The 24911-nt window shown below is 44.0% G+C and overlaps 1 protein-coding gene across 2 annotated transcripts in view; it reads right to left on the reverse strand.

Annotated features, from left to right (window-relative positions):
* Window positions 1–4843: 4843 nt before the first annotated feature.
* The window catches only part of SLC12A8 (solute carrier family 12 member 8), a 41807-nt gene continuing 21739 nt past the window's right edge, over window positions 4844–24911 (reverse strand). For both annotated transcript variants that reach the window (XM_010713871.3, XM_010713870.3), the window contains 8 exons: window positions 18821–18908; window positions 17656–17743; window positions 14822–14968; window positions 11762–12407; window positions 10807–10904; window positions 9477–9594; window positions 7482–7542; window positions 4844–5211 (listed from right to left, as the gene is read on the reverse strand). In XM_010713871.3, the coding sequence (XP_010712173.1) occupies window positions 5046–5211; window positions 7482–7542; window positions 9477–9594; window positions 10807–10904; window positions 11762–12407; window positions 14822–14968; window positions 17656–17743; window positions 18821–18908 (1412 nt within the window). In that variant the 3' untranslated portion in view covers window positions 4844–5045. The remainder of the gene's footprint in view (window positions 5212–7481; window positions 7543–9476; window positions 9595–10806; window positions 10905–11761; window positions 12408–14821; window positions 14969–17655; window positions 17744–18820; window positions 18909–24911) is intronic.

Raw genomic sequence — 24911 nt, forward strand, 5'->3', positions numbered from 1 at the left:
GCTCCTCCGCACTATTTTTATCCGTCCCCTATTGTCAGCAGAGCCCGCTCCCCGCTCGGGCAGCTCCGTGCCCGTTGCAGCAGAGGTTCGGGCTGCGCGGTGCCCCCGCTCGGGTGGGGGCTGCACCACGGATCGGAGCGGATGGAACCCGGCCGGGTTCGGGCAGCGCTGCTCCACCGGAAAGTTTCTTTCCGGCTGAGCGCGGTGAGCGTTAAGTGGCCCCGATACTCCATTCCCACCGAAGCTGCGGCAAGTCCTTGCCAAAGGACTACAAATCTTTTATTGGTTATAAAGCGGACCCGCTCTCCTTTAAATTCCAGCAGCAGTTTCTCGCGGCGGTCAATTTCCCAGGCTGGGCTGTACGGGAGGCAGAGGATTTCCCTTTATTGTTCTGAAATTCCCTTTCATAACTCCACGCTGTTGGCTATGCTGTGTGCAGTGCACACCACAGCACTGCTCTGTGTCGCTGCTGGCAGCCCCCAGCCCACAGTTCACTGCCGCCAAGACCCCAACCCATCCTGTCCCCGCCTCCCCATGGGATGCCCAGATGCCCTTTGCTTTCCCCCCTCAGCTAGTTCAGATTCAGACTGAGTTTCCACGAGCCACTTCCACCCAAGCAAAATCCAGCACTTCAAACCACAGTAACAAATGGCAACCCTCCAAACACAAGACAAAGACAAAGAATGCCAGTTCGGTCCATAGTCCCCAGCTCCCCCGTTCTCCCTTCCCCAGAAGCAGAAGCAAACAGCTCACTGAGAAACCCAAACTCTCAAAGGCTTCTCTCCACCCAAAAGGTGGCACTGATGGGCCCACACAAGCATGCAAACTACATTGGCTTTTCCAGTTGTTAGTACCTAGAGATGGGGATATTTTGTCCCCCGCTATTCCAGGTTTCTCTGAAGTGAACCAACAAATCACAACCAGCTGCAATGACAATGAGCTGCATCGGACACAGAATCACAGAATTACTGGAGTTGGAAGGGACACATAAAGGCCATCTGGTCCAATCCCCCTTCAATGAGCAGCAACACCTACAGCTCTATCAGTGCTCAGAGCCCCCCCCAGCCTGATCTTAGGTGTCTCCAGGGACAGGGCATCCACCACCTCTCCAGGCTGCATCAGCCTTTGTCAACATACCCATCTATTTCCTATGGAACACATCACAGAAAGAGCCCTAACCCAGAAGACAGAGAAACCAACACCCAGCCAAGGAATGCACTGCCACGAGTTAAAGCTTGTGTGAGGAGCTGAGATGTATTCCGATACCTTGGGGGAAGATGCGGGGCAGGAGTTCAAACATTTGGAGATATCTTTTTATATGAAATAAATGGCTCCCCATTCCTATAAGTACTCCTCATCCTCTGAAGCTGTAAATCCAACAGGCAGGAAGTGTGGTATCAAGTGCTTTTCCAAAAAGCCTCAATAAATTCTTCCTACTGTTTTACCCAACAGGCGCAGCGAGAACAAACCCGGCAGCATGCAGACACAAAATAAACATCACTGAACACACAGCCATGAAGAAAACAGGGCCAGACCAAATGCTTGCATGCCCCTGTGGCCATAGTGGATCCCACTAAAAACCCAGCATGGCAGACTCCTATTGGCCCTCCCAGGCAGGCAGCTAATGCCCCTTTTCCCAAAATTCCCATTAAAAGCATCACATATCAGGAGGTGGCCATGGGGATGTTACACCCATCCTCTTGCCATTGTGGTCACCAAGAGGACAAAAGCACCACAATGGGAGTCAATGCCATCAAAGGAGTATTTACCATCACAGCCAAACTCTCCCCTCACTGTCGTGGCTCAATCACAAGCACCTGGGAAGGAAACACCGATGGCTTTTTTGTACTCCCCAGATGCACTCCCTTCCCCAGCAGATGACCGATTTGCTAAGGCTTTGTAGCTGAAAAGGTGAAGTTACCACATTTTCCTGCCAAGTTATTTTATTCCCACCTTTGCCACTTCACTAAGGGATATCCCTGCACCGAAGAAGTCAGCTCATGAGGAACCCCAGTATTCCTAAGCCCCAGCTCTAACATAACTACGTAAAGCATGATGGATGGTATATGCTGATCAACTGAATCCCACCATCACTCTATGCTAGGAGAGGAAAAACACTGTTTGGTTTTGTTTTACTTTGCTTTCCACATTCCAGCCCAAGGGGCTGGAGGCACACAACCCAATTTGCCAGGTTCTGCATTGTTTTGTCCTGAAATCACAGAAAAGCACAAAAGTTTTGACAGAAGAGGCACCTCCATAACTCCTCACCCGGATTGTGCTCAATGGTCACTCCTGGTCTGTTCTCCAGGAACCCTTCCCAGCCCCAGCACAGAACTCCTGCAGCTCGCTTGAAACATAGCCCAGATCTGTCCCAAGCTTGGAGCAGGCTCATAAACCTCAGACAAGTTTTCAGCTGATGATGAATTAAGGTACAAAGTGAATAGTTTCTACTCCCGGAATTTGTTATTAAAAGTCCCGAGTTTCCGAAGTGGACAGATAGTTCCTAACCCAGTAATTAATTACCTTCCCCATCTCCTCTCGATGCTGTAAGCTATCCATTAATGGATCCCAATCATCCAAAAGGCACTTAGCACCTGAACATTTTTCTCTGCATTCCGGGGGTAGCAGTGCTCAATTGATTTCTTTATACAGGGAACGTTTGCCTTGTGCCTCCCTTGGAAGCAGCTCGTTCCAGATACTTGACATTTGGAGGTCAGGATAGATGTGGGTCTTGTGATCTTCTTTCATCCCTCACAGCAAAACGCACAGCAGGTTTTACCACCAGGTCCAAAATGTTCCCTTCTGATTCCTGTCAGAAATAAACCCTGTATTTTTGGGGGAAAAACATTCAGCTATTTCGATCCATCTGAAGCAACTCAGAACCTCTGACTCCTCCTTTTCAGGACCCTTCTCAGCCTGCTCTGAGAAGGAATATTACTGAGTTCACTGCACACCCATTTTGTATGAACTTCCTATACTTACCGGTTCACTGTATTTTTTCTTCTCCTATTTATGGCAGTAATTGCCCATTCTAGAATTCACCAGGCAAAGGCAATAATTCTAAGAACCTCCTTTCCCCACTAATTTAAATGATAACCCTATGCTGGCCACTGTGCTTCAGCACATCCTGTCCAGGTGCAGGTATGCTGGATGAAGCTGATCCAGAATCAGAAGCACAGGGCTGAGAACATAGTGCCTTGCTGGCCACAGGGAACCCCTTGCCACATCCCAGGCACAGCATCATTATTTCTTTCAGGTGTTTTGTTTGCTGCTTCTCCTGAATCACAATTATCTGCAAGCGACCATCCCAAGCATGTGACTTTCTGGCCAATGTGCACAGTGAAAGCACCCAAGGGAACCCAAAGCTGACCGAGAGAGCTATGAAGAGAGGAAAGAAGTATAGGGATTTGGGTAAAGCTATAGATTGAAGGAGTTTGGTTCTCCGAGTAAATCCCAATGGGACATTCAGACAGAACCAGAGTAATGGCAACAAGCAGCAAGGAGCTGTCACTTAATGCCCATATCACAACAAAACTTGAATTTTCTCCTGCCCATTCTCAATTCTATTTGTGTTGCGCTGTTTTTGAGGCAGATGACTCTAATTCCTGGGCACTGTGGCATCACAAACACAGCATGAGCATCTAGGCAAGACCACAAGGCAAATAATAAACTATCTATCCTTCAATGCGTCTGTGCCTTTTGCAAATGAGTCTGTCAAACCTACATGTAGCAACTTACAGCTGGAGGTTCAGTAAAAAAAAGGTTTTACATCTACGTATCTCATAAAACAAATGTTTTCACACCCTCATTTCTTAAAAACAATTCCATGAACTCAAAGGAAGGTTGGTTATAGATGATAACAGAGCTCACACAGCTTAAAAGATAGAAGGATCTTTTCATTATGAAATTAACTGAGTTGCAACTTGTTCTGGACAGATAATGCTCAGGGCTGAGTCCCAAACCGACCTTCAGGATTCCTGAAGCAAGGCTTCCCTCCACCCTTGCAATTAACAAAGTCAACGCCAACACCCCAGGAAAGATCAGCACACTCATTCTCAAGCACTAAGAAGAAAAGTTGCTCTACTTACAGCATACAACAGCAGCAATTAAACTGCCCAGAAAGCCCAGGCACAACATGCTCTGAGACAACAGACACAGTAACCTTCCCAACAGTGCTGGCCAAAACTACGGTACCCAATGGGAGGAGCTGCTTGTCTCACTGAATCCCAGAATGGCTTGGGCTGGAAGGGACCTCAAAGCCCACCCAGTTCCGATGCTCCTGCCTTTGTTATTTCGTTGTTCTCTTAATTTAGTGCTGTGAGACGTGTCCCGATGCTGATGTTTTTATTGCACAAAAGGAGAAATAAATAATTTAATGGCTGAAGTGATCAGAGATTACAAGAAGGGAGAGGCAGTGATTCCTCCCTCCACCCCCCCTTTTACTTACGCGTATATAAAGCTCAGCACAGGATGAGCTTTAAGCAGAATTAGCAAAATAAGGTTAAATGTATCTTGTTAAGGCACTTCTGAATCATCTCTCCTTTTAGCCAAGAGATGTGCTATTTGGAGATAGCTGTGTTCTCAGGTCCTGGCTCTTGTTTCAGAAAGGATGTGGGAAGCCACTATGCAAAGCTTCTAAGGCATCACATCACCATTTCACAGTAGATTTCACCATGCTGCACTGCTGCTTATAAAGGCACAGGTTCAATTCCAGTTATGAATATATTTGATAATCCTCTTGCACTTGCCACTGACTCCGGCCTATCATCTAACATCTTAAAGTGCTAAGACTTTGGTCACTGAAACTCTGAGGTAGAAAACCCCTGCACAACAAGCAGGTTTCTTTTTTTTTTTCCTTTAGGATAAGATTTGAAACTTGGCCATGTTGTAGCCTGCATAAACAAACAAGCCTCTAGCATGTAAATAACTAATCACATCCTTTCCATACACATTCAAGTATTTCACAAGGCACGTCAGCAGTGATTGGCACTCATCAGCCCTTTTTTAAATGACAGCTTGCTATTTCTTTTTTTCTTCCTCCAACTTTACTGAAACTGATTCCTGAACTCTTCCCTGCTGATGAGGGAGGACTGGTGGTAGCGGTGCCTGGAGGCAAAGTCCTCATTCTCCTCGGTGAGCTGCCTGGTCTCCATGCCCACTGTCGCAAAGGCTGGGGTCACCACGATCTGCTCCTTCGGTGACGGACTCCTCCTGCAGGCACAGAAGCAGAAGCACTTGCATCACCCAGCGTCTGCCTTTAGCAGCCATGAAAACAGAAGAGACCAAAAATAGCACCAACAGGGGCAGGCAGGGCATATTGAAAAGGGTTACATCTCTCCTGCTGCCCTTCCAGCTAATCTGGAAACATTTTTCCTAGAAGGCACGCAGTGACTATACTCCCACCCCCTCCCCAGCAAATATTCAAAAAATATACATTTTCTTAGCAAATATACATTTCCTCTTTGGAATTGCTCCAGATGTTGGCTCTGCCACTTTTTACACTGTGCAGGAAAGGAAGGAGCACGACCCATTGCTAATGAAAAATACCCTTCTTATAGCTTCCGAAGCTTTCGTGTACATCTCAATTACTTCGGGAAGCACGCAGGCCGGAAACTCTCTTCCTCTTTGAAATAAAAAGAGGAGACTTTCCTTCAGCCTCTTGTTCTCAGAGGCTAAGTTTAAGAAACTCTTACTACACACTTGCAAGTCACAATTGGAAGCACTGACACCAATGACTTGGCCCTCTTCCGTAGAATCATAGAATGGCTTGGGTTGGAAGGGACCTCAAAGGTCATCTCCAACTCCCTGCCATGGGCAGGGGTGATACAATCACTAGATCAGGCACCAGATCAGGTAGTCAAGGGCCAAATCCAGCCTTTGAGAATTTGAAAGTACCAAGAACCCATGCTTGCTTCCATCACTCTTGAACTTAAATAGAATGACTTTTTTACCTCGAATTCATTGATATGTCTTGCTTGGATTTCAAGAAAACAAAGTTTAGGAGAAATGTGCAAGTGATTTCAAGGCAATTTCTTGTAGCATAACAGAGGTAGACTAACTTCTCCCTTCTGATCCCCGGCCAGCTCCCTGGGAAGTCAGCCAGCCTCCCACGGGGACCATCTGACAATAGGCAAGAGACAGGGCTGAGAAGCACCACGGGATGACCAGCAGGAAAAATGCTCCATCATCATAGCTGCACTGAACTAAATTGCAGGCAACGGATCTAGCTGTACACCGAGGTGGAACAGGACAGTCAAGTGCTTGGAATACAATGCAGCAGGGTCTGACTCACCGTGCAATGAGTAATTCTGACAGTGATTCCAGCACAGTCCCATGCACCCTGCTCCCATTCTCACCTCCTCACTCCTGGCCCTGGCTCACATTACGAATGCAGCAGACGTTGTGAAGGGGGGAGAGATGGGCAACAACCCCTCTTTCTAAATGAGACACAAAAAGCATAGAGCATTCCCTCAGGACACCCTCACTCCTGTTCTGTGAGGTTTATCTGCCTTGGGCTCTTATCCTGCTAACAGAGAATTCTGCAGCTTTAGGACACTGCCATGAGAGGCAGCAGTAGCTGTGTGAAGGAAGCTGTTCATGGGAAAAGAGGTCTGCTGGACAGGTGTGTCCTCATGCCATTCTTGCAGAGATCCCCATGTCTTGTAGAGACAGTGCTGGGCAGTGATGCAGGAGATCCAGCTTGTCTGTTATTAGCTGCATCATGGACCCACATCCACAGGGATCTAAGAGAGATCCCACTGCCTTCAGCTTAGTCCCTTGAGCTGCCTCTGCCACCAAAGACATGTGGCTATGTTATAGGGACTGTGGGCAAAGAGCTGGAAGGAAAGCATAGGCATGTGCCAATGTGCCTAAATATCTGGACCTTCATTTATCTAAAAGAAGCCACCAAATCTGCACATCTAATGCACAGCACTTGTATTTTATGGTCTTCACTACAGTGTTCCCCCATTGCAACAGGAAAGAAGTCAAACAGATTAAAAATTGCCTATCCCACTGAATTGCAAAGCAGCAGAGATGGTCACTACTCCCATGGGAATCCAAACTCTATGGAATTAATAATTAATAGGATCAAAATGAATTAACAAAACCAGTTAATAACCAACCATGCAAAAACCCTGAGGTCTTCTGGGAAGGAAAACCCTAAGATGTTAGCAGATGCAATCCCTCAGAAACTCAACACAGAATGGTTCCTTCACTGAAGACCTTGTTTATTGTATTTTCCCCTGCAGCTATTGCTGTTTCCTCCCAAATTTCCTCTCTGAAACTTCAACCCAGCTGGAATGTGACTGCCTGTTCCACCATTACCACAGCCACTGGGCTAACCGAAGCAAATAACTATTAACTAAGAACTCTGAGTCTCCATCCAGGGAAAGATAAACTGCTCCAGGTAAGAAGACAGTCAACGTTTACACACATTAGTGGATCAGTGCCTTGATCTCTGCCATGCGATCGGTACCAACCTGCATGAGGTGGTCAAAACAGACTTAATCCAGCTGAACAAACTGAAATTCGCTGCTGCTCCTACAGAAAAAAAGGCACAGAAAGTCAGTAGGCTGTTAATTCCCTCATAATTGCATTTTGCCATTGAATTTTTGTATAAAATCCCAAACCAGCCTTCATTACACAAAAATTTAGTGATTGTGAGAACACTTTTGAAGTATTTCTGCTTGCTCCAGCTCTTGAAGCAAGAAACTAACTCAAATTTCTCCATCCCTATGGAGAGCAGCTATCCCTTCCCAGACTGACAGCTTATTAAAATACCAGCAGAATTGAGGCCAAAGCAAAGATACCGGGAGCAGTACCTTCTCTTCCTGAGACTGCAAAGCTCATTCCCACTGCAGGGATGGGGAGACTAAGGAGCTGTGTAGCTGGCCTAAGCCAGAGTGGCCGTGGTCTCACTGCTCCTTCCTGGCTGACCCCAAGGAGAACTGGTTTAGCTTATTACATCAACACCAAGTCTTTTGGATTTCTTTGTACAGTTAATTTCCTGCACTGGCTCATTGCAGGGGCAGACAAGTGCTGGAGCTGGCAGCAAAAGCAGTCCCAGAAGTTTGTGGTGAGGGATAGGGAGGAGAACAGAGACCCAGCAGAGCTTGCTGGATTTGGCTTAGGCTGCTGGAGGCCAAGAGAAAAGAGGAAGGATGTGTTGAAATCCTGGAGCATTCTTGTGGCAAAGCTACCACTCCCAAGGTCTTCATCTAGTCCCTAATCCAAAGCATCACTCAACCAGCATCTCACAGCCTCTCTACATGGAAGGGTCATTCTGTCTTTGGAGCGCAAGCTCATGGTGCAGTTGATGTAGTGTGGCCACAAGATAACTTTCAGTCACAATCAAATAAAAAATAGGCTGAAATCTGTTTATTTCTGACTTCTTTGCCACCTAGTTCCGTGACTCCTGCCAAGAAAAGGGACACCTTACTCTAGAGCAGGTTGCATAAAACCATCTCATTTCTTCTCCACTTTTCCATACAGATAAATAGAAATCAGTCGTAGTAGATTAGTGAGTGATATATTGATGGTTACTGAATAACAACTAATTTTTGGCTTCTCCCAGCATGGGTTTCTGAAATCTGGTATCTACTTACAATAACTTTTCATCTAGATAAATACAGGTGGCTATCTTTGAATTGTTTAAATGACACGTGAACTCAGGCTCTTTTGTCTTCTCGTACCTAGGTTTTCATAGGTGCTAAACAAAATATAGCACATCCATACAATTTGCACCCATGTACTATCACACAAATGTACTTATGCACCTACATATGTATGTATGTGAGCAGACACATGCGGTGCATGCATCACCCTCTCCCTTCAGAGAGGCAGACCAATGCAAATCTCTCCTGCCCCTGTGCCAAGGAGCTATAGACTCTCCTGAGCTGCTTTCTCAATGTGCTATACTGTTTAATTTTGAACTTGTTTAAGCCTATCACATGCACAAACCTTTTTAAAGCCTTTTGCCTAAAAATATTTTCCCAGATTACATTCCTGACATATTCAACCTGTTGAGATCTGGAATCAAAAGGCTCTCTTGTTTTGCAGTTTTGAATGCTGAGATTTAATGAGATACTTGTCATAATTCCCATTTTCATTAAAATTTTCTCAGGTGGGTTTAGATCAATTAATTAAGTTTATTAAAAAGCATTTACAACAGATTTTTCTCATTGCCATGATGCATTTGCAATCTGCAATGCTTCTTAACTCTTAGTGTCTGATTTGGCCATTTCTAGTACAAAAAGTATCACAATTAGCACAATGTTCAAACTACCAAGCTAGTGTTAGCTACAGTTAGAAACAAATATTGAAGAGCTAGATATAAAATGCATTGAAACTAACGAAGAAACAAAATGTAATCCTTCCTTGTGCCAACTGCATAATCTCTCAATTCACAATCAAATGAAATTAAATCTTAATGAATTTTTAAGCAGATTTAATAATACAAAGAACACATAACTCACCCAGGGGGAGTCCTGGACTCACTTGGCCGATGTAGAAATACAGAACCACCGCTGCCCCCAGGCTGACAAGGGCGTAGATCCACTGAATGACAAACATTATGATGAGGGACACAATTGCCTATTGAAAAGACAAGGCTTGGGGTCACTCCAAGTGAGATAGTGCACTGCTGTCAATGTGACAGCATTAATCTGCTGAGCATTTCTTTTTAGGTGTCTGCTCAGGGATGGGGACATAATCAATGCTGCCTGAGCTCACCTCTGGAGGTGTTCAAGGCCAGGTTTGATGGGGCAATAGCATGGGTGGATGGACACTCCTGGTGCAACAGGCCCTCTAGGGAACCACATCATCTCCTACCTCTGAAACACTCCATGATGAGCAGTTTCTGGCCACGTATCCATTATTATTATTATTATTATTACTGCTCAAGATGATGACAAGCACTTAGAACTCTGTTAATTACTGAGCCCAGAGAGTGCATTGGTGTACAACCTCCCAAAGATTTCACCACTGGAGAGCAGCCTCCAGTATCCATCCCACACACCCACCTGCAGGACCTGTTTCCAGTACTTGTCTACTGGAAGCCCAATCAGCACATTTGGAAAGTGGGTGTCAAACTCAATCTAAGGATTAAATTAGAAGGGGTTTGTGTGCTGTTCAAAGGTGTTTGTTGTATTTTCATACAGCTATGGAATCCCCATCCATGAAGAAAAGACATATGGTTCATTCATTATGCATATCTGACCCTTCTCCTGTCATCTGCCCATTAATCCATCTTCCCAAGGTGAATTTAAATGTTCTCAGTGGCTTCAGGCAGAAGCTATTTAGAAGTTATTTATTCTTGAAAGTAACGTGCTGGGAGAACACTCTGTTTTTCTCCCTCAAAATGTGGAATTTCACAGTCAGGCTGCTCCGATCAGGAGTTCGGTGCTAATGAAATCCTACCCTAAGGTAGCATCAACTGTTTCATAAATAAAAATAATACAGCTCTGAATCTGATGTCTCACTCCATCTCCCAGCAGGCTGGAATACAGTGAAAAGAGGGATCCAATGTTTTTTCCCCAGCAGCCCCACATCTCTAACTCTAGAAAAGTTCTAAGATGACAGACTTTGAATTTAGATCTTCTGTGTTCGTTTGTTTTTGCTCTTTTAAATAATGTCATCTGCCTTTCTCTTAATTTGAACTAGGGGTGCATATTCCTGCAAGTATTTAGTGCAGGTAAGCAGGGAAACACAAAAGCCATTTGAAAATACTGCAGTGTAGTATTTTTGCGATGAACTTCCTTCCACGTTTTACAAACACAAACCAGTGCTCAAAATAAAATTACTTACACCAGCAAAGGAAACCCAGTAATTGCAGAAATTGGAGTAGAAGGATTTTTGAATTTGCTGAATTTCCAGCTCTAGATTTTGCTGCCTTGTAGATGATTCTAGAGGATAAGAAGAAAGAAAGAGAGATATTATAAAGGAGCTGGTGTGTCAGTCTTATTCTACTTTACGTTACCAGATTGCAGAAACCAAAACAGAAATTCTATCTGACAGCTGGGCATGGCAGAATTTAGACATAACTTCTAAAATGAAAGCAAAAAAAAAAGAAAAAAAAAAGACAGAAAGAGAAAAAAAGAAAGGAAACAAAGGAGTTTACAGCTCTGGTATTGAGGCCATTTTAAGTTCACACATACGTCACTGTATGTGATGGAAAGCAAGGCACAGTTTCCATATTTGTAAAAGAAGAAAGATATAACATTTAATTGGCTAACACTGATAGAAGACTACTGATCTGAGACAACAACCCCAATGTAAACAGTATTAAATACCCACAGTGCCAACAAAATGAATTCAGATTCTTAGCTGCAGATGACGAATTATAGCCTCCTCCTGCAGCAAGGGGATCATTTCATTTTGATAGCTAGAGCTTTAGGCTTGCAAAACTCCATCCCTTCTACCCTCCTACCCCACATCATGGCAAAATAAGCCCCAAGATAATACTCAAAACCTTTTTAATGCACAGCATTAAGAGCACATTTGTAGAATAACGAGCATGCAGTAAACAACCCTACACTAAATACAATCCTGCCTGCTTTCCTGTGATTAATCTTCCATAGGAAATTACACTGGAACTTCTCCTGTGATTCATTACGATGAACTCTATCCTCACCTGTAATAAAAGATATTATTGCTATGAATCACCCAATGACAGTCCCATATAAAGCTAGTTTCTCGCCTGCCTCCAGGAGCACTGAGGCCATAAATCATTCCCCGTGAGTCCCTTTCCTGCAGCCCTCACCTTCCATCCCACGACCTGGGACCTCTGGTGCCTTGCTGCAGAGCTGCTCTCCATACTCAGGTGGCCCCTGGTGATCCACAGCAGGCAGTGACCAGCACAATCCCATCTCACATTGCTGGCTTTTGGGTGGAGGCTCCATGGTCTCATCCCAGCCACAGTGGGCTGGAGAAGCATCATGATCAAGATCCAGAAGAAAGCTGTCTTGTAACATTTGCTTGGCTGGCTTCTTTGCTTTTTTCTGTTTGACTTTTTGCATTAGATTCTCAGCTCCTTCCTTTTTGCCAGCATCTGGCTCATTATGAAATGGTTTAAAAAGCTGGTCCATGTCTTTTCTGAATTCCAGCAAGGTGCCATTCGATCTGCTTTGAATTACTCCATCTGATGCATGGCTGGAGGGCCTGTTAAAAATCAAAGGCTGGGAAGAGTGAGGAGTCTTAGTGTTTTCCACCAGTGTCTTGCCAGGTTTTTGCTGAATGTCGTAGCTCAAGGAGATCGAGAAATAGGAGTAGTCTACAGCAATATAAGTCAACATGAAGTTGATGGTGACTATCGGAGCAAGAACGTTCACTTGCCCAATGAAGACGAAAGCCATGGTGATGAGGCTTGTTAAGCAAATTGCAGCTACTGGAGTCTTGTTGGGTCCTTTCTATTGCATCAATAAGAGAAAATTATTTAAATTAATACTTGAGAGGATCCTCCCAGCTCAGATGTAACATGTGAATATCCCAGCAGTCTGTTTCATGACGTTAGTCATGAAACGTACCTCCACGTGTGCACAGCAGAGGTTCACTGGCTTAATAAATTTAAGAACAGACTGGAAGCCAAGAACTGCTGAGTTCCCACCTCACCTCTGATCCTTCCTCAATCTTTGTCTTTGGAAAATTCATCCAGTCTCACTCTATATCTCCATGGTAAAATATTAAAGCAGCAGTAAACCTTCAGACAGATTTGTGGGGCCTATGGGAAGCTTGGGCTGTGTTCAGGCAATAAAACATGTTAATTACACTTAACTGTTCATTTCTAATTTCTCTACAGGGCCCTTCATTGCTGTCTGCTCAAAAGGTTTCTCGCAAATTTTAATCTCAGGTCTAGTATGCCCTTCTTCGATCACTGCTAAAGAGCGAGCCTACATGATGCTAACTGCCCATCACAGCTCCTGTGAAGGCCCTTCTGAGATGTGGTTTGTCCCAAATGGGCTACTGCTGAAAAAACAAGCTCCATTTCTAAAAGTCTTGAAGTTTGGGAGTTTTTCCAGCAGCTCACAGCCAAGAGGAGGCACCTCAAAGATGAGCTGAAAGGTGCTCTTCCAGCTCCTTCACACCAACAACAGCACGAGACGGGGGAACATTTTCCATCCTACATTTTCATTTACTGCATGTTCTTCTCTAATAAACACATAGCTCAAATGGAAACTATTTCTATTTTCTCCACACTTACTTATTAATAGAAAAGGGGACCTTACGCCTTTTCACAATGAAATGAGAAATATGTCTCCGGGATAAATGAACTCGGTTCTCAGAAAGTATCTTAAGTATTAGAAAGACTTACTGAGATAGGGAACAGATGGTACGATCTCAGGATGCCTCTGGCTTAGGTTTAACGCTACAGAAAACAATAGTGTCCTTCACATTAACTGGGGTTACGTTGCCTACAACACTTTCCTAAACCATGGAAAAGAAGAACTGATGTGGAACAGACTGTTAAGGACAAACTACATTTATTAACTCTCCAAGAACCAAATCTAGACAATTTTCAAGGTAGCAGAGAGAAGGAAAGGGAAGGTGATCTGCCTTTAATTTCTCACCTCTTTCTGAGCACTTCACATTGAGGCACTCTGCCCAGTGTTCAGAGCAGAAAACACTACAAAAAGACAGAATACTGCCAGAGAAGAGAGGGAATCAACTTTGCAGTCTTTGGGCTAAATGACTGACAGTTTGGCAAGCATTGCCACATGGAGAACAGCCTGTTCTGGGATTGTCTGACAACTGTCCTCAGTAACTGGAAGGTTTTGCTCTTGTTACCATTCCTGCTTCTCCTGTTGTTATTTCTATTATTCTTATTTCTGTTATTATGATCTTATTTTCAGTATTCTCAGAATTACACTGAGAAATATAAAATACAGGAAACCATTATGCTTCTAAAATGAAGATATTTTAAAATATTCTTAAATATCAACACTGTGCAATATTTGTTCTGCATTTATAAGCTGCTCTGAAGAAGCAAAACCACCTTAAGGTTCTCCCAGCTGCTCGCTGCAGTTAGGTGCTGTAGGTTATTTAGAGCAAAGGAAATTTTTTTCTCCCTCTTTAGAAAAATGAAAATCCATATGAAATACTTTGATCTACATGCATAGCCCATGACTACACACAATCCTTATTGGCTGATGCTTTGACTGTTCTCAGTGAAACAACTCATGTGAATGAGGATTACTTGCCAGGACAAGGAAAAAGCTTCTTGCCAAATTCAAAGCAAGGCTTTGTTTAAAAGCAGCCCTCTAAATTAACCTTCCAAATTTATTCTCTCTATTATCTTTACAGAGTCCAAAAGGCACCTCATCCTTTTCTCCAGAGCGCAGAAACAGAATCCACTGCACTGCAATTAGTACTCGGCTATCATGTCACCAAAGAAGATAGGAAGATCTCAAGGAAAAAGAGCAGGAAAGAAGAAAAATGAAAGAAAAAGAGGAAGCTACCATCCATTCAATCAGCTTTAAACCTCTGCCCTGAAAGGGATGGCAGAGAAGAGTGAAATGCCTCAGTCACAACTATGATCAGCCTGGGTTTAGATAAGGTGCTTGCAAAAAAAAAACACCAGCAAATCACACTGAAAGTTGTATCTCAAGCAATTGTCTTCCTGGAGATGTCTCAAAAGAAGTGGGACCAAGGGAGGACTCAAGGGAGTCCTAAAAGAGCCATCCATGTGTGCAGAAGGGTCAGATGGCTCCTGCACAGGGGCACGGCTGAGACAGGGAGCACAGACCCCATCCCAGAAATACTCCTTGTATCAACAGCTTCCCTTCAGGTTAGGTTTGACAGTAGCTTCATAGGAAGGGTCACTAACCCCACGTCCAAGGAAGGCGAGCATGGGGACCACGTTCTCCTGGGCGATGCACTGCAGGATTCGGGGCGCTCCGTAGAGCCCCCCCATGCAGGAGGCCAGGGATGAGATGTACAGCCCTAGCAGAAACAAGAAACCCACCAAAGATACCTGGAGGAAGCAGAGAGAAGGCAAAGTCAATTACTTTGTTTTTCAAAGACCCACAACTGATTTTAAATGTGCATTTTCACAGATCTCCTATATTTTATAACATTGCAGAATGATCTGAGTGGAAAAGGCAGCAATTTAACTGGTCTGTGGTATAAAGTGCAAGTAATTAATATGGGAAAATTACCCCATAAAAGTAATTTAATACTGAACATCCTATATCAACAGAGCCATTTGACAAACTCATATCCAAGAAAGTCTTTGTCACTTGGAGCAATTGCAGCAAAGCAGCAGCTATTAGATTCCACTTAAGTAACTGCAAGTGAGTTTATTTCAGGAGAGATCACTTATATACAGAGCACACCATAAAGGAAAAGCTACTCAGGCTTCCAACCATCCAAAACAGGAAGACAAACCCCTGCATCCCAGAGGGGAAAACCAATCCTGAAAGAAAATCCGCAGTAAAACCAAATCAAACTTGCCACTTAAGCAAACAGCATCTCAAAAAACATGCTCCAAAGGATATAATACAATGACCTTTTTTTCCTGTCTTCAATGAGCAAAGAATTTCCTCTGGTATGCACAAAACTTCAAAACCTTTAAAGCCACAGTCTGCTTACTACAGGTGGTTTTATTGCCCTTTGCTAGCCAACACCTCCTCGAGCTGGCAGTCCAATTGGGCAGCACTATGCGTAGGCACTATGTGTGGGCCAGGCACAGCCTCCAGCCCCCAAACACTGAGCCAAGGCCAGCTGAAGCCCAACCTTTCTCAAGCAGAGACATCCTCACTAACCCTATAGTTATGGGCAGCTTCTACAGGCTGAAACACAAGTTGTCTATTCAGAGATTCGAGGGTTATTCTCTTGGCTTGCTAATAACAGGGTTTTAGCACAGTTTGCTGTGGGAATACTTGTTTTCACTGTGTTTGCCAGATGTATTTCAGAACCATACCAGTCTCCTACCACTCAAACAACAGTGTTGCTTCTCCCCATGCAAATCCACTTGCCTTGGGAATTTTATCTTGTGGGACAGAAGAAACTTGAGGGGACGATTAGCAGCTATCAGCTTCCATCAGACAAATGGGCAGACCCTGGGTGCAGGAGGCTGACAAGCAGAAATTCCCCCCCCAACAGAGATCTGGTCTGGTTTGGGAAACACTTGACAGAAACAATCAGTAGTGCCAGACATCATATATTACTTCAGCTGCCAGAAAAGCTTGCATTTAAATGCACTACTTGACATTCAAATCAGGGTTAGAGGGGAAGAGTCCCTTTCACTGAGGCCGATGAAAGGTTTTGCTGTTGGTTTTAAGCACGGAGAGTACGAATACTTAGTAAGAAATTGGCACTTCTGGCTCATTAAGAAGGGAAATTACTGAATCTCATTTCTGTGTTTGCAAAGCCAAACAAGCACCACGGGGCACAAAAGCAGCCACTCGCTCACCTGCACCTGGCAGAAATGGGGATCTGGAATGTTCAGTGCGCAACGATTGCGTTCTCTCTCCAAAGTCATTCCAATACACAGGCTTGCTTGTAGCCACTCAGAAAAGCCAAATGAGTATTTGGATTGTTCCACTAAAGGGAGTTTGCTTTGTTTTTGGTTTATTTTTGGGGGGAGGGGGGATCTGTTTATTTTTTTATATTTAACAGCGTTAAATATCTTCAGATTCATCTCCTGGGAGATTTTACAGCTTTTCCCCATGGAGGGTTTTGAAGTTAAAACACATTCAAAAATCTCTCTCTCTTCAGCTGGTTCAGTTACAGGTACTGTTTCATTACCATACTTTCCATCTGCTGCATCTGTCACATTTACTTAACAAAGGCATTACGTTAAAGGTAAACTCATTCTCTTTTCCCCTGAAACAGAGATGATGTTTCACCTTAGCGGGAAGTCACAGGAGTCCCACCATTAATTTGAAGCTTACTTTGGGGACTGGAGGATATCTTGGGCTACAGTTAATTGCAGAGAAAACAAAGCCAGAGTCTCAAGCTGATATTTTAGATTAAAGTGTTATAAATTAAACTGATAGATAACATCTCAAAAAGTAACCACAAAACTGTCAGATACCATAAACCCATGATTTAGTATAATGCTGAATAATAGGAAATTAGCCCTTCCATACGCCATCTAGAGTAAGACAGAGAGGCAAACCGACATCTCTGCTCTTCTTTCAATGGCCTGCAACGCCTGGATTAATTGCACGTAACCCTACAACTCTCCTTCACTCACATACACCACCATGGAACGTCTCAAGTTCTCTAATCCAACTGCTCACACTGCAATTACAGTCTGTGTCATATGAGAACCTCAGCCTCACTTGACTTAGTACAGATAAGCAGTGGAGTTCTTTAGGGATTTCAATTTGGCCCAAGCTTCCACCAATGAGAAAGGATACATTCAATAAAAGACAGCTTTTATCACTGGACCATATTAGCATACTGTAGCTCTTAAAGCTATCTGCTGAGTGATTATGCCACAATTCAGCACTATTGGATATGCTGGTGAATGCAAAGATATTCAAATCAATTGTACACTGGTATGTGCATGGGGAAGATCCCTTGAATGTCAATGAAAGATGTGCACCCAAATCTCTTAGGATTTTGGAAAAGCTCAAGCATACAATGACAAAGAAGCTCCCCAAACTAAAGGCCCCATCATATAACACCTTCTTATACACAAAATCAAGTTACCTTCTCTGCTATCATGAAGTCGTAGCGGAGAGACTGACGGGTGCAAATGGCTCCTAGCAAAAAGACGAAGACCATGTAGAGAAACCACCTGCAAACAACAAAACCAAACCATTTTCTCAGCCAGACAAGACCAGTGAGAACAGTGCCCACCAGCGGAGGCAGAAGAAGGCCATGTGCCTGTAAGTTGGGTTTTCAATCATTCTGTACTGGCTGGCTCTGCATGGCAGGACCAGGCTCATTACGTGCCCATCACAGCGCAGTGGGGACAGTAAATCACACCATGGCATGACAGTAGTGTTCCCCTGAGATAAGGAACCTGTATGTCCTTGATATGCACAGGGGAATAATCCAGCCATGCTGTATGCATGTCCCTTCATTCAGGGGGCAATGCCAGGTTTACCACGTCTGTCACAATCCTCCTTGGACATCTGTGGCTGTTCCATTGGAGGGATAAGCCAGGTTGCCTGCAAAGTCCAGGCAGCGGAGGTGTGAATTCCCTGCTTTAAAACAAAACGAGCACCAGCTGCAGTAGGAATTCAACTATGTCCAGAAGATCTCTCCTTTCTGCTTCAAGCTGGGTATGCAATTAAACATAGTATTTTCAGAAGTAGCTTAATTGGCAATGAAAGCAGGAAAGGACCTAATGAGGTACTTTTTAATACATAACATTGCATTACTTCTAGAAAGCAGCATTTCTCAGGGGGAGAGCTCTGCTCCCCTGGCCTTGCTGTCACACAGGTTATTTCATCATTTCACCACTCTTGGCCTCATTTTCCCCAGTAAGAACAATTACATTTTCTTTTTTTCCAAAGACAGTGCTTTGAAATCAGCAGCAATAAGTGACAAAACCAGTGCCACAGGCCTTCAAGAACTTTGCATGCCACTTGGGGACAGCCCGGCTGCAGTGGCATAACCCCTGTAGCACCAACACACATCCCATCCAGCAGAAGAAGCCGAAGTGAGGAAGGACTGATTGTATTCACATGAACGGATCTCCTCTCCAACCCACCCAGAGTAGATGGTGGTAATGGATGAGAATTTGAATGAAAGCCAGACATTAATTTTCCAGATGGCTGAGTAATAAAAGGTTGATGGGAATATGAAATGGATTGGTCACATCCAGGGCAGGCTCCAAATAGTAAATTTTCCCCAGCCTATTACTTACGAGGTGCCAATAGCAGCCAGAGACCCCAGGGGGATGTTGGTAGCAGGCTTCCGGAGATCTCCACTCATATTGAACCCAGCCATCACACCTATATTTTGTAGACATAAATACAATTTAGAGTTAATCCAAGTTATAGCATCCGTGACATATATTCCAATATGCAACATAATTTAATCAGTCACTTAATCGATTACTTCAGAACAGTAACTAGATCATTTCACTGCACTGCCATGTGTAGGGTTACTGCCTCCCATTGACTGCTTGGTAAGTAACTGCTCCTGTCTCAAGGGAAACGAGCAACTGCTAACGCATCTACAAAGAACTCTTTGTCCATTTTGAACAATGCTGGGGGGAGGGGTGTGTGAAGAAGCAGAAATCCAAACAAAACCCATCTTATCTTAACACAAACATGATAGAAAACAGTGTCATTAGATTGTTGGAAAGAAAAATGCCACTGTTCATCACAAGCTTGCATTCAGCAGATTGTCCTGTCCCACCAGCCCCAGTCAGTCAGAGCAGATCAATTGCAGGTGTCTGCATTCACAAAGGACAAGCACTAATGCAGGTTTTAATGTCTGTGTTCAATGACTACCCCATGCATTTAGCAGAGAGAATTGGGATATGCACGTAGGTGGCAGTTTTCAGCCTTGGGCTCTTCCCTGCAAGCATCACTCAGGGCTCTGGGCTGGCATTATCTCTGCCGTGCAGATAAGGAAATGGAAGCATTGAGCAGGTAAGTGATTGCCCCAGCATCACAGAAAACACCTGGCAAAACTAACAGTAAGCACTGGAACATCGTTTCAGGACAGAGTGCAGGATATTGCATGACCAGTGACAGTCCTCAGCTTAACAAATCACCATCTAAAATTGCAAGAAAGGAAAACAAGAAGAATCAAAGGATTGAAAACTCTGTCTTAGGGCTGGGAACCCCAGCCTGAAAAGGGTTAAGAGACTTTACTCACATTTGAAGAGAGAGTCATGCCAGACTTGGCAAAAAAGTGCATCTTTTCCCATTAAACTATCCCCAAATTTCTCCCAGAACATTTGAGATATCTGCTATAAGTATATTAAATGCCTGACTTAGAATTCCAATGAGAATTAAGACAATCTGAAGGCAGGACAAGAACCTCCCTAAGATACTCATTCCTGCCCATCTCTGTTCCATCTTGGGAGGATTTTCTCAGCAAAGGACAGTCAGTTTTGCAACAAATCCTGCAGCACAGCAGATAAATCCCATCTCGGCCAGATGGATGTCTTCTCTAAAGGCTTTGCAGGGCTACAGATGGATGGCCACCAGGGAGCCATGGTTGTTGCTAATCAGGGATCAGCAGCTCATCTGCCTGCTCTGTCCCAGGCTTTCCTGCACGTTTTCATTGCTCCATGTCCCCATCTGCTAAATGGGAACTGTAACACTTTCTCTCAGCATGCTAATGAGCACAAGGTACTCACATGTTGCTAAACACACAAACTAAGCATCCAGCACTTCATTTATTTTCTCAGGCCCACCCAGCAGCCATCTCTTTCTGTCATCCTCTCCACCAGAACCTCAGTGCCCTGGCATTTTGCTTCCAGAGAAGCTGTCTTCCAGATTCAGATCAGATTCAAATCCTGAGATTGAAAACTTTAAAAATCAAACTGAGTTGCTCATTTTCTCCTGGAAGACTGCTCTGTGGATGTAGTTTCTGAGTAGCACTGGTAAAAGCCCATCAGCTGGTGTACTTTTCCCCAGATAAAGTTTCCAAGTGCTGTTCAAGCACTGCTCCTTTTTCAAGTTATACAATAGGCTTAGCTGGAGGTCAGAAAATGTAGGAAGGCAGAAGTTCACAGAAACAGCCAAAAACATCATACTACATGGAGCATCCACGAGGCACTCTTCAGTGACATGCTATTCTGCATTTCAGGGGTAAAGCAGAAAATGCAGAATACCCTTCTTCCAAAGGGAGCAAGCTGTTGTCAGAAGGACAGCTGCTAATCCAATGTGCCTCTTGGCCAAGTTTCCCAAACACTTGGCACCACTTCTGTATCTTCCAGCTCAAGCTTGACTCACCTCCTCCTCATCCAAACTCTTACCTCAGCAAAGCACTGGGGAAACACCAAAATGGTGTTTTCTGAACCAAACATGAAAAAAATTGAAGGTGTGAAGTTACTTGTGCAATGATAACTGCAGGGCTTTGACTACCCCACTGCCTCCCTTGCACAGACTCGCACATAATAAGGTGCAGCCCAAGATGACCTGCCAGAGCCTATATACACTGGATCTTGAGATCAATGACTGACCTCGTGGCTAGGGGTCAGACCCAGACCAATGCAGGACCTCCAAGGTCACCAGATTGTCACAGACTTCTTTAACAAAGGCCAAGGTCACCACTACAAGATCCAACATAGTATTGGTCTGAGTGGCTGACAACGTCTGTCTCCTCCATGCTGACTACTCCCAGACCTGATGGGACGGGAATCTTCTTGTATAGAAGTACAGACAATGTCAAAGTCATCTCTCTACCACCAGCCAAAAAGAAATTATCCAGCTAGGGTGCCAGCTGCCGAAGAGTGAAACTGAGAAGATCTTGTGCAAGCAGCAAACTAATCACCCCACTTCTCAATGAAAGGACAACCCAATTCCTTTCTAACAAATTAAAATAAAAGAAATTGAACAAACTCCACTATCAATAGCTTTGGTCACCTCTTGCCAAAGAGTGAGCTGGGCTGGTTTGCAAGACTAGCTACTAAAGAGAAGAAAAGTACGTGCACTTGCACATAAAATCCAACCAAGTAGAGATGTTGGGACATTTCATCCTCCAGACAGATCTATTCCATAAGGAAATGGCCAATCCCTTTTGAACTCAAGCAATCCTATCTGCAGATTGTCCACAGAGAAAATTATCCACCTCTCTGTTTCAACGAGATAGCAGGCTGGATTTTCCACACTAGCTATTATCTCGGAGAGCGGCAGATAATGACAAAGCTTCTGGACAAGGAAGCATGAAAACACAGTCAGCTCAGCCAGGAAATTATGGCTGAGACAGTCTGTACATTGCTGCTATTCCCAGCGTAATCCTGACCTGGGAATCATCCAGGCAGTGGATACGTGCATGAAGAGACCACCTACACTGTACATCAGACATAAGCATCAGCTCCACCAACCCTGCCTTACAGCTCTACCAGCTATAGCTTATGACTGTAGATATGACTGCCTGCAAACTGCCATTGTATAGCATTTTCCAGAAAAATTACTATAAAATGTGAAAGTTTGTGGTGTTTAGTTTTTTTGTTTTTTTTTTTCCTTCAACCAAGAGATGAAGAATGGAAAATCTGAGATTGGAATTGCAGCTGATTGTTTAAAAGGGCCAAATTCTCCACTGATGTAAGCTGGCATCTCTCCACAGACTCCAGTGGAGTTGTGCCAGTTTACATCATCTGATAACTTAGCCCAAAACTTCTAAATCTATTTGCTGTCATTTTGCAAGTGCCAAATATGGTTTATTTCAGAACTGGTGTCAGCACAATGACATTTTCCAGTAATGCTGCTCAAACATCATCTTACTTTCTCGTATCACACAATAACACACTTCTTTCATTAAGCTGAAAATCTTTGGAATCTGATAGAAAAGAAAATCATTCTCTGAACAACACTAATGCTTAACTTCATCTTGAAGCTGCACTGGCAGTTGTGTGGCTGCTGAACAATTGCATGCGTTTCTGTAGGCAGCTCCTTCCTCATGCACATCCCTGCTTAGATGGGGAGCTGAGGTGATGGCTTCAAGTTGTGCCAGGGGAGGTTCAGGTTGGATATAAGGAAATATTTCTTCTCAGAAAGAACGGTGATGCAGAGGCACAGACTGCCCAGGCAGGTGGGGGGAGTCACCATCCCTGGAGGTGTTCAAGAAAAGGATGGATGTGACACTGAGGACTGTGGCCTAGAAAGGCATGGCATGATGGCTGGACTGGATGATCTTAGAGGTCTTTCCAATGTTCATGATTTTATGATTCTAAGTGTGGTTGCCTCTGACTAAAAACAGAAAATCTGATTTGTCTTCTTCAACAGCTTCCAGAGCTATTTCTGATGGAAACAAACAACTATAAAGCACTTTTCGCCGTGTCCTAGAGACCAGACTGAAATCAGTTGAATTCAGATAACAATTGCAAAGGGAGAATGAAGAGTTTATCCTGAGAATATCAAAATAGTTTCACTTCAAAAAGGAACACTTCATCTCAGAAGGGCCCAAACATCTTGTTCCACTATTTCCTAAACACTTTTTAAAAAGCCTTTGTTATTAGAACAGCATCTTAAATTGCAAATCAACATATGCTAAAAATTAAAAAGAATAAACAAAACGTTTAATAATAAAAGCTAAACCAAATACCATTTTGGGTCAAATTAGTTTTTCAAAGTGGCTCAAAGCACACTGAACAGCAAATTGCTTGGCTGAAACTTTCCTTGAATTGAAAAACTTAATGCACGGGATTGTGCTGCCAATGCTTTGTCCACATCACCAAGGGGGTTCCAGAAGAAGCAGAAACTGCTTTGGGATGGTGCAGGGAATGGTTCAGGAGGACAAAGCAGAGGTGCAGCTGGGGGTGACGTTCATGCATCCTTGTCATTCCTTTCCTTTTTGCCCTGCAGAAGAGGCCTGGCAATTGTGTGGTATCTCTCCAGTCTGCTATTAAAGCTGCTGCCAAAACTATCCCTGCAATGTCACCTGGAAGCCCGCAGACCGCCTGTGCTGCTGGGCCTGCTGCCAGGCAGGGAGGAGCACCCTCCTGTCCTCCTGCCTGCAATGCAGTGGGCAGCAGCTTTTGCAGAATGTGGGGCACTGGGAAAGCTGGCATCCCCTCTGCAGTACTAAGCTTCCATTTTGGGTGAGGATTTAGACTGACATTGCACCAGCTCTTGGGGATGGGAGCTCTGAAGTTGCACAGGGCTCTCAGCCGTGATTTGGAACAGAAAAGTCTTGACTCCCATCTCTTGCCTTCTTAATCTTTTTTAATCAGATCACAAGTTCTCCCATGTAGCATTATGCTTCACGAGGTTCCTAAGCACTGCAGTGCTATAAACAGCAATAACAGGAACAATGGTGGTGTTATACGGTACCACTGGCACCGCTGCTCCAAAGCAACAATTTAAATCCTGTAAATAACTAAACAATTAAAAAGAACACATGAAAAAGCTCTGCAGTAACCAAAGTAATTATACATCAGCCCAAACGTGTTTTTAGAGAATATTTAGCATTACTACTGGTGTTACAACCGCCAACTAATAATGCGACACGCTGCCAGGACTTCAAATAAATTATATCTGTTAGTTTTGGCCTTCATCCTAGCAGCCAGGTATTAGCAGTGATGAAGAACCGTTTAATATGGTTAATCATGGCAATTTGCTGCACAGCTCTGTCATAACTGTTCCTTCTTCTGCAATCAGGGAACTGAAAAATCCCGCTTTCCTGCATCAGAGGCAGGGCTCTGAAGAAGGGCTCCTTCTGTGGCCGGGGGACTTGAGCGGGTAAGACCAAAGCAATAAGGAAGAGGCCAACAGCCAACTGCTCCATGGTGTCAACAGTTTGGGCAAGCAAATTTTTCAGGAGGAAGCCTACCTGGAGGCAACAGCCAACCTGGTAAGCTGGGAGAGAGGATTTCAAAGGAAAAATTGGGATCCTGCTCTAGGTACACCTGACAGAGTGATTCTGCTAGATTATTTCTCCAGCTCATCGCTTCAAAAAACCTTTCAGTTTCTCTCCCTGTACCGCAGCAATTCCATTAACAACTTTCAGCTAGTTGCTTAGAGCTAATCCTCTGCAAATTCATCCTATAATCCAAGGATTCATTGCTATGGAAACTGCTCATGATCGGTACTTTTTATTGCTTAAAAAACAGCATCAACAAAAGATATTTTAACTCCAACTGATAGCTATTTCATTCCCACTGGAGAGTACCAGCTGTGGAGAGGGGACATTGATCTTCCTCTTAAGGGAAGGAATGACATAAAAGCATGAAGTTACACTTAATGAACATGAGTCCTGCTGTGTGGGCAGTGCAGAGAGCGGTAGGTCAGCATCCTGGATGCTGGAACCAGCCCAGGTCAGCCACCAAGAGTCCT

The sequence above is a fragment of the Meleagris gallopavo genome, chromosome 7 (genome assembly GCF_000146605.3).
Source record: "Meleagris gallopavo isolate NT-WF06-2002-E0010 breed Aviagen turkey brand Nicholas breeding stock chromosome 7, Turkey_5.1, whole genome shotgun sequence".
Lineage (NCBI taxonomy): Eukaryota > Metazoa > Chordata > Aves > Galliformes > Phasianidae > Meleagris > Meleagris gallopavo.